At 43.6% G+C, this 12,381-nt stretch overlaps 1 protein-coding gene across 1 annotated transcript in view; it reads left to right on the top strand.

Annotated features, from left to right (window-relative positions):
• The window catches only part of si:dkey-16j16.4, a 33,964-nt gene extending 26,275 nt beyond the window's left edge, over nucleotides 1–7,689 (top strand). Inside the window, exon 4 of the mRNA XM_007910058.2 lies at nucleotides 6,722–7,689. Within this exon, the coding sequence (XP_007908249.2) occupies nucleotides 6,722–6,850 (129 nt within the window). The 3' untranslated portion in view covers nucleotides 6,851–7,689. The remainder of the gene's footprint in view (nucleotides 1–6,721) is intronic.
• The last annotated feature ends 4,692 nt before the right edge of the window (nucleotides 7,690–12,381 follow it).

Raw genomic sequence — 12,381 nt, 5'->3', positions numbered from 1 at the left:
GTATATTTGTGGGTGAACACGGCAGCCAATTGCGCACAGCAATGTCCCACAAACAGTCGTAGATTGAAAATGACCAATTTATTATTGTTTTTGGTTTTGGAGGGATTATTATTAGGCTCTGTGTGGAGTAAGAAAACTTGCCCAAGGTTTTGCCCTCTGCCTGGAATTGAACTCAGGTCTCTCGCTTGCAAAGCGAGTGCTCTGACCACTGAGCTACAGGACTCCACAATGAGAGCGAGTGGGTGAGAAAGAGAGGACGAGAGCGTGAGAGAATATACAAAGCGCTTCACAGAATATACTCTATAATTGACTGTATATTTTGTGGGCGAAACGTCATCTATAAATGGTCTGATAGTGGCATCAGCTGAGCACTTCTATACACTCTATTACTGGTGAGTTCTTACAGAAAACCCGATATTTGCAGTGAACACCTTCATATAGGATAATATGAGCTGGGAGAGCCTTGACATACAAAGCAACAACAACAACTTGCATTTATACAGCACCCTTCACACAGGATAGACTAGCGAGCGCCTCTGTATCCATAAATTTACATTTAATATAATGCCCTTTCAAAAGTAAGGATTCTAACTATGTGATGATAATTCCTGTATTTTTTATTAATGATCTGCTCTAGATCAATTGTGCTCCTACCTGAAACTGGGGTAAATATGTGGAGTATTCCTTGTCAAGTATTCCAGGTCATTATAGGAAATACAATTTCCAAGTTTGCAGATGATACTAAGCTGGAAAAGTAGTAAACAGTGAGGAGGAAAGTTGCAGACTGCAAACGGTCACAGATAGACTGGTAAAATGGGCAGACACGTGGCAGATAACGTTTAATGTGGAGAAATGTGAAGCCATGCATTTTGGGAGGAAGAATGAGAAGAGGTGATATAAGCTGATGGTACAATCTTAAAGTGGGTGAAGGAACAGAGAGACCTGGGGGTCACATAAGTAAATCTTTGAAGGTGGCAGGACAGGTAGATAAAGCTGTTAAAAAAAGCATACGAGACACTAGGCTTTATAAATAGGGCATAGAGTATAAAAGTCAGGAAGTTATGATGAACCTTTATAAGGTTGGGCCTCAGCTTGAGACTGGTTCAGTTTTGGGCCCCACACTTTAGGAAGGATGTCAAGGCATTGGAGAGGGTGTAAAGGAGATTTCCCAGGATGGTACCAGGAATGAGGGACTTCAGTTATCAGGAGAGGTAGAGAAGCTCGGATTATTCTCCTTGGAGCAGAGAAGGTTAAGAGGAGATTTAATAGAAGTTTTCAGAATTAGGAGGGGATTCGATAGGGTGAACAAGGAGAAACTATTTCCACTGGCGGGTGGGTCGGTAACCTGAGGGCACTGATTTAAAATAGTTGTTGAAAGAAACAGAGGGGAGGTGAGGAGAAATCTTTTCACACAACGAGTTGTTCGCATCTGGAATGCATTGCTTGAAAGGGTGGTGGCAGCTGATTCAGTAACAACTTTTAAGAGAGAAGCAGATAATTATTTGGAGAGGACAAGTTTTCAGGGCTATGGGAAGAGAGCGGGGGAGTGGGATTGGATTTGATAGCTTTTATCAAAGAGCCGTCACAGACACGATGGGCCGAATGGCCTCCTTCTGTGCTGTATAATTCTATGATTGTATTAATTAACATGATTGTGCAGGAAACCTTACCCCATTGCTTCTGTGTTACTATAACAATCCTTGTAATAATCCTTGAATTTGACGTAGTGCATTATCGCGTCTTCGAGACGTCTCAAAACGCTTCACAGAATATATTGTGAAGTGTAGTGACTGTACATTTTATGGCCAAAATGCAGGAACCAATTGCACACAGCAGTGTCCCATAAACAGTTATGGATTGAGCGACTAAATGATTATTATTATTATTTTGAAGGGATTATTATCCCCAGAAAAGCGATCCTCCAATCGACTAATGACCAGGTTCCTACTGCTAGGTAAACAGAGGCGTGTGGAGTAAGGAAACTTGCCCAACATTTTGTTCTGCCCGAGAATCGAGCCCAGGTCCTCTCGCTTGCGCGGTGAGTACTCTAACCACGAAACTACAGGACTCCTACAATAATTGTGATGGCTTCACCAGCCTTAGACTGTGAAACCGTTTTGTTTACAAATTTAAGATGGCGCAGAATTGTGTAAGATTCTTAAATTCACTCTTGAAATGAAGCTGGCTCTTCCAAAAATAGGACTGAATGTAGGAACGTTTGCAGTTAGGCATGGTCTTGAATTTCAAGACCAAATAGTCTGAACAGCCTTGGATGAGGTAGGATTTCAGGCTCGTGATGTGTTTTTGAAATAGCTTAGCACGTGCCTCGGGTCAGAGAAAGGCTGGTCTGTCTGTCTCCCAAGATTGTGTCTGTGGAGCTGAGTTGGTTTTGGATTGTGGCAAGCTTGGGTCAGGCAGGTCTGTCAGATTTGGGGGTGGATTAATTGCCGTGTTTTGTTTGCCTGTTAACAGATCGCAGGCAGTGGCGCTTGATCACACGCAATGCAGTACTTGGGACACGTGAAGGTTGCGACACTCAGACTGGGTAGAGGGAACAGTGCAAACTGCTGACCGTAGACGGGGAGACTACGTCGGGAGTTCCTGTGATCCCACATGACTGGCCCTTTGTTCCCGGAGTTTTCCACTCTCCAGGACATGTGCCAGAAAAGTGTCACAGAGTGGCATGTGGGCTCATTGCCACAACACTTTTCATAATAAATAACAATAACCAGACTTACATTTGATATAGCGCAGACTCAGTGTCTCGGAGAGCTTCGCAGGTGACTCACAAGATCACGAGAAAGGTTCGGATGAGGACAGCTATTTTTTAGCCCATTTGATCTTATCCTTCCAAAATCCCACTCTAATTTACTCGCATCCCAGAGAGGGCAAAACTTTAGTCTTTTTCTTAAATTTCCTTAATCCACACGCTTCTGTTCAGTTAGCAGTAAGTAGGAACCCGGTTGGTTGGTAGTCGATTGATGGAACGCTTTTCCGAGGGTAATAACCCCTTAAAAAAACATTAATTTACAATTGGCCACCGACCACTGCCCACAAAATATACAATCAATTCACTTTACGGTATGTACAGTGACACGTTTTGAGACATCTCGATGACAGGATAAGGTGCTATATCAAATGCAAGGATTATTATTGTTATATATGATTATTATAATTATGGAGTCCTGTAGTGTATTGGTTAGAGCGATCACCTCGCAAGTGAGAGGATCTGGATTCGGTTCCTGGGCAGGGTGAAACATTAAGTAAATTTCCTTACTCCCCATCCCTCTGTTTGCCTAGCAGTATGTAGCTGTTAGTCAGTTAGCGGATCGCTTTTCCTGGGGTAATAATCCCTTCAAAATGTTTTAATAAATTTATTGTTATTATTAGTATCTGAATTTAAAATGATGATTTTAAGGCTAATCTGTGGGAATACTCGGGCCCCAACACAACACCTTTCCTATTGTCACCGAATGATTCTATGACTTCTGCTGCTGTTGACAAACTGATCTCGATGGTAAGAGACAAACTAGCAAATTCTTATGTTCTTGTTAATAAAGTGTGGGACATGACATGTCAACCGACTGCCAGGATGGTGGAAGGCGAACAGAATGGACCTTGGTCTTCCTTCGCTTAGCAAATTTTTATGTACTTTACTGCTCAGATCCAGTCTTTCGATGGTGCATAAATAGCAGTTGTGACTATAGAGGAAGGGCCTCATACCAGAGGCATCCTTTCTGGATAATTCAGAGATTTGAGGTGTCAAAGCGATTCACAGGTAACTGATGACGAGTGTAGTGATTATATATACATGTGTGTATGTGCGTGTGTGTTAGTATGTATGTTTATATGAATGTGTGCATGTGTGTGTGTGCTTGTATATAGGTGTAAGCAAACAGCAAGGACCCACAAGTGAAGTGAATCAACATGTCACTAAGTTAATAAATGCCGCTGACATTTAACAACTTGCACTTGTGTTTACCCCCGCGCAGGGTAGTGTCTCAGAGAGCTTAACAGCGGTGGAGCCTGACTCCGAGTCGGGAATAGGAGGGAGATGGCTGTAAGCACGGTCAAGCAGGAAAGTTTTCAGGCTGGACTTGAAAGAGGGGAGAGAGGGGGCAAGACGGAGGGATTGAGGGAGAGTGTTCCCGAGTTTTGGGGTGTAGTGGCTGAAAGTGCGATCTCCAATGGTTGGGCGGAGGGTGCGAGGGACGAGCAGGAGGCCGGTCCCAGTCGAGCGAAGGCGCCGGGTGGTGGATTGGGGAGTGAGGAGGTCGGAGAGGTAGGGAGGTGCCAGGGAGTGAAGAGATTTGAACCTGAGGGTGAGGATCTTGAAATCGATCCATTCGGTGATGGGGAGCCAGTGGAGCCTGGGCCAGAACTGGTGAGATGTGGGTACGGAGTTTGGACCGAGTCAGTATGCGGGCGGCAGAGTTTTGAATGAGCTGATCTTGGTGAATGGTGGAGCTTTAAGCTCTGTTTTAAGGGTTAAAAGGAAGATAGTGACATAAAATTCTTATCTAGTTCGTATCTAAGTGTGAAAGAGAGTGTGAGTTACAAAGGGATCTGGCTCAAATCCAAGTGTGAAAATATGCGGCTTGACGTAGTTTCACAATAACTAGAAAAGAACATCTTGCATTAATAGGACTAATTAGATTATATTCTACTCTGCAGTATGTCTCTCTTCCCATCCTCTTCCTTTTGGGTAAGTTTCCTTACTCCACACGTACGCCTCTGTTTACTTAACAGTAAGTTGGAATCCGCTTGTTGGTCGATTGACTGATCGCTTTACGGGGTAAAATCCTTTCAAATAATAATAATAATAAATTGGTCACTCAATCCACGACTGTTTGTGGGAAATTGCTGTGCGCAATTGGCTGCCACATTTTGCCCACAAAATACACAGTCACTACATTTTACATTGTATCCTATGAAGCTCTTTGAGACGTCTCAACGACGTGATACAACACCATATCAAATGCAAGGATTATTATCCCTATTCTTATTATCCTCAGTTTCTCACTCCCTCAAAAGTCTCCCCATTTTGCTTCCTTTCTCCCCTCCAGCCTATTGTACTATCAATCTCACCCCTGCTCCGTCTTTCTCTCTTTATATCTCCCATCATTCCCGCCCATCACTGAATCTGTCTCTCTCTCTCTATTGTGGAGTCCTGTAGCTCAGTGGTTAGAGCACTCGCTTTGCAAGCGAGAGACCTGAGTTCAATTCCAGGCAGAGGGCGAAACCTTGAGCAAGTTTCCTTACTCCACACAGAGCCTAATAATAATCCCTCCAAAACAAAACAATAATATATTGGTCATTTTCAATCTACGACTGTTTGTGGGACATTGCTGTGCGCAATTGGCTGCCGCGTTCGCCCACAAATATACAGTCAATTCACTTTACAGTGTGTTCTGCGAAGCGCTTTGGGACGTCCTCCTGACGTGAAAAGCGATATATCAAATGCAAGGATTATTATTATTATTATGTATTATTGCTTTGCCTATGAAACAGTCACTTAAGTTTGGCAGCAATCACCGTCAAGCACTTTAAGATACTTTCGATGTGATAAAAACGTTCTTTATCTTTTTTCTCTCTCTCACTTGTGCTGTTCCTCTCTCCACCATCACTGTCTCTTTCACTTCCCTCCCACAGGAGTTGCGCGAACTCCACAAAGTCCCCGATATGGCATATTCTCCACTTTAAACGCGAAGCGGAAGGAGAATTCATTGTGGCTTAATGAGCTGAGGTTTCAGCAGCCAGGGCCCCTTGCAGCTTTCAACACATGTTCGTGTATTCAACACTAACCCTGATGCAGCGTTGCATGCTTATTCAGATTTGCACGACTAAACACAAATCGATATCATCTTTCACTCCAATCAGTACTCCCTTGCATCTTCTCAGAACTTCCTTTGTAGCTTATGAATTGCATGTGGAATGTCTCAACAGATCAGTCTGATAACTTGACGTTCCCCCACTCCACTCCATCTCTGTAGAACGCTTTGAGATGTTTTCTTATACGAAGTACGCCAAATAAATGCGGGTTGTTTTGTGTTTTTCCCTCTGGATCCCTCCGCCTATCTCTGTTTCTATCTAATTTACCTGTGTCTTTCCCTCTCCGACTCACGGACTCTGTCTCCCTCTCTATCTTTCTCTTCCTGTCTGCGGTTTTCTCTTTTCTCCAGGAGTCCTGTAGCTCAGTGGTTAGACCACTTACATCGCAAGTGAGAGGACCTGGGTTTGATTCCTGGGCAGCGCGAAACAATGGACAAGTTTCCTTACTCTACGCGCCTCTATTTATCTCGGAGTAAGCAGGAACCCGGTTGTTAGTTGATTGGTGGATCGCTTTCGGGGAGTAATAATCCTTTAAAATAATAATAATAATAATTTGGTCACTCAATCCACAATTGTTGGTGGGACACCGCTGTGCGCAATTGGCTGCCTCATTTCTTCCGCAAAATATACAGTCACTACACTTTACAGAACATCCTGCGAAGCACTTTACGACGTTCTCGAAGACGTGATAATGCGCTATATCAAACGCAAGGATTAATATTATAATGACAACAACTTTGGATTTGCATAGTGGTCTTCACGTGGGGTGGAGTAGGGTCCTGGAGCGCTTGCTTGCCATGATTGTTATTATGGCCATCAAGTGTAGTGACTGTGTAGGTGTAAGAATATGCTTGACTGGTGACGGCTTTGCCTTGTGTTCTTCCCGCAGAGCATCCCCGGCTGCCGGCCTCCGTCGAGGTACCGCTACGACTCCTCCGCCTTCGCCTTCCGCTCGCTGAGCACGTTGGCCTCCGTGAGCCCGATGACCTCAGTAGAAGAGCCGCCATGTGCGTACTGAAACCTGACACTGACTCTGCTCCCAATAAAACCCTCAGCGCGGCAGAAAGGACGCGGGGAATGACAAGGCACAGCCACACAACTGGCATGTCGCCAGCTACCGTCATCTTCCTTCTTTTATCGCTCACGGACATCAGCTTCGTAGTACTATAGAGCTGATTACTTATGATAGATTGGACGTTGGTTAAAGGCTTGAGGTACTGTTGTCAGCAGAGGGCTTCTCCTCGTTCCCCCCCCCACCCACCTCCGTTCTCCTCAAATTGTTGCACTGGGGGCCTGTGTTACAGTTGCGGGAGAATAGTTCATGATGAAAAGCTTCTAAGAAATACTGTTATATTAAGGAATGTTCATGTACACGTGTGTGTGTGTGTGCGTGCAGGCATTGCCCACATTATTACTGGAGCTGTGACGGGAAGGGAAAATGATAAATTTGGGAGGCTGAGGATCGAAGAAGCCCAACAATAAAGCGACTTCTAGAAGCAGAGAGATGCCGAGCGGTAAAGACAGGCCTAGCAGTAAAGAGAGGCATTAGCAATGAAGAGAAAGAAGCTGAACAGTAAAGTTAGGCTCAGCAACAGAGGCCTAACAATGTCAAGAAGTCTGACCGTAAAGCGAGGCTTGACGGCAAGCAGAAGCCTTAGCAACGAAGAGTAGATCTAACAGCCAAGACTTTAATCCAAACTCTGCTCCTTTATCCTCCCTCCACGGCAAACTGGATAGTGACCGTATTCAACGCGGTCACATTGCTAAAAAGGCGGCCAGGCTGGGTGCGGTTATCAGATGGAAGGTTTGCCTATATCACTTCACTGCTGAAACCTATTAAATATTTCCACTGATTTACTACGTTTTCATTGACTGCTTATTCTTTCCACAACGTGTGCTTCACAATGTGTGTTTTGCGACACTGGCACTTTTGCTTGAAATCTCCGGTTGGGAACCGGAGTCCTGAATAGCCTTCAGTTAGACTTCTGTTTCTTTCTCCTCTGCCAATTATCTTGTCTCGTGCCTTGCACTGGCCTCCACTTGCTGGGCTGAGGTTCCACGGGTTGCCCTACAAGCCGTGGTTTACGTGTGAGTCTGGGCAGTGAGTGTAAGCAGGCTACGTGACTGTAGAGGGCATCACAGTCTAACTTGTCTCCACCCAGTTGACAACGTGTGCACAACAACAACAACAAATTACATTTACACATCGCATTTCACGTCGGGAGGACGTCCCACGGCGCTGGACAGTCAGGAATTTGGAACCGAACAACAATTCTCTTGGGTAAAAAGATTTCTCCTCATTTCCCCTCTGGTTCTTTTGCCAATTTTTTTGAGAACGGATTGAATGCAGAAAGTAATTACGTGGATTTTATTTTTTAACGCCAGTTTGCGTCTTTTGTGTTTTCACCTTTTTATTTTAAGATTATGTGGGGTGAAAATTTCGACCTGCGCAGTTTTAATAAAATACTTTGGGAAGACGTTTCAAAGCGTTTCACAGGATTGTGGTGACTGCGAATTTTGTAGGCGAATGTGTTTTAACTATCAAATCACAGATTTATTTTATTTTCAAATAAATATCTAGTTCCCTCTTGAAAGTTATTATTATTATTGATTTAAATGTCCACATGGGCGGCCCCCTCCGCCCATCCTGAATTGGACATTATTTGTTGGACTTTGCTCTAACCCTCTCTTATTAAGTGTTGTTACAATTTGAGCCTCAAAAGCCACTTGTGGCGACACATTCCGTTTTTGATCACCTTCTGTATGAAAGTGGACATTATTCTAACCTCTCCCCTACACCCTTTCCGCTGTTATTTGATTTTTTATTCCCTTATCACAGATTCACTGTCCAGCGGGAATAACCTTTCACCATCGATCTTCTCTGATTTCTCGACCGCATGAAGCTCAATGATGATTACATGTTGTGTTTGATCGGAAGACTGAACTTGCCTTCACAGCCCAGGGATTTTGTGGTCAAGGGAAATAAAAAGAGTGGATGTCCACCTTGTCCTCATAAAGTTACAATCCTTTTAAGAGGTTGGAGTGGAAGATTTTNGCATCTTTTCCTTTGCATTCAAAGCCTTTCTCAACGAAAAAAACAAGCTTGCCCTTTTACAGGCCACCAGAGCCGTTGTAGGGCAGGATTCCAGTCCTCTTACAGGCTCTTAGCTTTGCCCTTAATCCTCATTTGTAGGAGGTTTTGCGAGAGGCCTTGTTGTGGTAATCTTATCCACTTCATGTAATTCCGTGCTTATTTAAATGGAACGAAAAATAAGGGCATTTTTTTTACATGGCTGGGAGGGCCGCTATGGTGATTGTCACCGAATTATTACTGAGAGGCATCTATTTATTGGGCGGTTATCTTTAGGCGATGTTACGATGCGGTTTCTTTCTTTTTGAGGGGTTAATTGCTCCTGAAGAGGACCTTCGGTGACATGTAATTTATTCAAAAACTCAACATTAACACTGCTTATCTCAGTCATATTTAGTGGTGATGTGATAATGAACAGGTTTTAGTGAAATTGGTGAAATAAGCTTCAAACTTGACACAGTGACGTGACAGTGGCTGATTACTGCCTCGCTGGCCCCAACCTCAGGATCAATGAACGGGCGTTGCTGATTCTTGTGGAATGATTCCTAGTTCTTTTATTACGTCATTGAATTACATCATTCCCTGGAGTTAAAGGGTCATCTGTGTCTTCAATTTTGTTTGATTGTATGTGTCTTCTTTCAAAATGCTCTTTCTTTGCTTCCTGTACTCCCCACTCTGCATTCCACAGCATTTGTCTCGTGCTGGTTAAGGAGACTTCTCGAAGGCACTGTATCAAATGCAAGGATTATTTGTATTACTATTATTATCCACTCGGCCTTTCCAAACACCTGAAGCTAGTTGAATGACCCAATAGTTAGTTAAGTCAATGACTTAATACTTGAATGACTCTCCCACCCTCTACTCTGCCCGGATTTTAAAAAAATCCTTACATGATACAGCGTCTTTCACATCAGGTGGACATCTCAAAGTGTTTTACACGATTTACTGCAAATTTGAATTATAATAATAATTTGGGATTTGATGTAGCACCTGATCAGGTCATTATCACTTTGTTATTATCATGTCGTTATCACGCCTGTGACGTGTCGTGACTGTAGTGGGGAAACACGATTTGTGCACAGAAATGTCCTCCAAACACTAACTAACTGAATGACCAATTTTATCTGAGGGATTGTTGGCTGGGACATTGAGAGAAACTTTAGAATAGTGCCATGGGATCTTTAACATCCACTTGAACAGGCAGACGGGACCTCAGATTAAGGTCTCAACTGAACGATGCCACTTCCAACAATGCAGTACACCTCCAGCAATGAAATTATGGCTGAAATTAAGAATTTTCTGCTATACTGTGCAATTTTATATGTTAAGATAATGATGCTGGGATTAGGACTTTGGGCCTCTGATCATTAAGCAGTGACTCTGTGCTGTGTCAAAGATTGCTGTAGGTTAGGGTGACCATGTTTCATAAAACAAATCTGGGGACACATATAACGAAATTGAACTCACCACAATTCCCGATGCTGGAGAAGTTTATTGAATTAATGGCTGTATTTCTCTGATGTGTGTCCGTGTTTTAGAATGTTATTGTTCTTCCTCAGTTTGTTGCTGAATTCAAGACAGGGCAAATTTGGCCCCAGGGACACAATACATCATCTGGGGATAGTTCCCAGAAATAATAATTTGGTCACTCAATCCTCGTCTGTTTGTGGGTCATCGCTGTGCATAATTGGCTACCATGTTTTGCCCAAAAAATACAGTTAATTTACTTTACAGTATATTCTGTGAAGTGCTTTGAGATGTCTCAAAGATGTAATAAGGCTCTATATTAAATGTAAGGATCATTATTATTATTCTTGTCAGAGGTGCTGTCCTTCAGATGAAAGAGTTTCTCCCAGTTTCCTGACCAAATATTCTCAGCCAAATTGGGTCGTTCACTTGATGATTGTTTGCATGTTCTTGTGTGAAAATTATCTGCCATGTTGCCAACACATATAAAGTCAATACGATTGACAACAATTGCCCGTGAAGGGGTTTGGATATTTTGACGTTATAGTCAAAGCATCAAGTCATCAAGTAAGAAGATTATTATTATTATTATTACAGCGCTCCCTCTAGGGGTTGGCCTGAGAATTGACAGCATCTGCCTCACCACTCTGGGTTGACAATGAAATCTGAGTTCAACCATCGATAACTCCAAGCAAATGTGCCTCTGTTTATCTGCTTTAAGTACAGTGTTTTTTTTTGCCAGCTTCTCTCATGCTGGCTGCCAATCCAATAAACGTTTATGGCACATTCTTTGGGCACGGCTTTGACAGCCTAAACTCTTGGCTGTGTCAGCTTGCGGCCTTAACTTTAATTTGTTTTCCACCAGAAAGCTGTCACGAAAAGAACAATGAAATGTCAGCGATCCTCACTGTGTGATGGGTAATTTCGTGCAGCTGCGATGTGACAGGAGATTTTGTTTTTGTTAATCAGCCGAGTGTCTGATACAAGCTGTCCAGGTCTGAAACACGTCAACAAGCTTAAGAGTCTCCAAACCAAGCTGAGATTTCCGTGCATCCCACCTACACATCAGGGTTGTAGTGGTTCCGGATGATCTGTAGGTTGTGGATGTAATGTGTAGTTGAGACGATCGGCAGAGAAGCAGAATGGAAAATGGTTGGTTCAGTTGGAGGAGAAGTAGGGGGCGAGGAGGTGATGTGGCAGAGATGGAGGGAAGTGGACTTGGTAAAGGACATTAAAAGGTGAGGGGTGAACAAAACAGTTTGCACTGTCTCCATGAGCCAAAGAGCAGATGAGGAGACTGATACAGTGATTACTGTAATTACTGTTAAGTATGGAGATGGGGTAGAAGGGGGGGAGGGGGCAGAAATAACAGGGGAGGGAACGCTGAGGGGTGGGGGAAGGAGGAGGATTCTCTTTTTCCGCACCTTGGCACAGTGCTAAAACCTGTGGGAATTACAACTTCGAGTCTATTTTTGGGCTTTACAATTACGCACATCAGGAAACTTAACTTTCACTGAGATGTGCCAGGAAGCTGGCAGATTAGATGTAACGTGGGCTACATGGGAGCAGAGACCTCGGGGTGGAAATTGGAATACGGGACACACATTAGCACCGCCGTCCTTCCTTCCTTCCTTCCTTCCTTCCTTCCTTCCTTCCTTCCTTCCTTCCTTCCTTCCTTCCTTCCTTCCTTCCTTCCTTCCTTCCTTCCCTCCCTCCCTCCCTTCCTTCCTTCCTTCCTTCCTTCCTTTCTTCCTTATTTCCTTCCTTCTTACCTAAATATTTCTTATAACCTTTTCACTTGGCATCAGTCTTGTTGCTGTTTTCCGATGTAAAAAAAAAAGGCTACAAAGCGTTGTTACTATTTTTTCCCTTCGGTATTCTTTTCATTCCTGTTTACATAACCTCCAATGCCTCCTTAACTCCCTGTGCTGCTCTGTGTAGCAGACTTCAGCTGCTGTGTTAGCCACTCTTTCCCACAGAACTCTTACCAT

Source organism: Callorhinchus milii, unplaced genomic scaffold (genome assembly GCF_018977255.1).
Source record: "Callorhinchus milii isolate IMCB2004 unplaced genomic scaffold, IMCB_Cmil_1.0 Scaffold3, whole genome shotgun sequence".
Taxonomy (NCBI): Eukaryota; Metazoa; Chordata; class Chondrichthyes; order Chimaeriformes; family Callorhinchidae; genus Callorhinchus; species Callorhinchus milii.
This window is presented reverse-complemented; position numbering and strand designations above follow the sequence as displayed.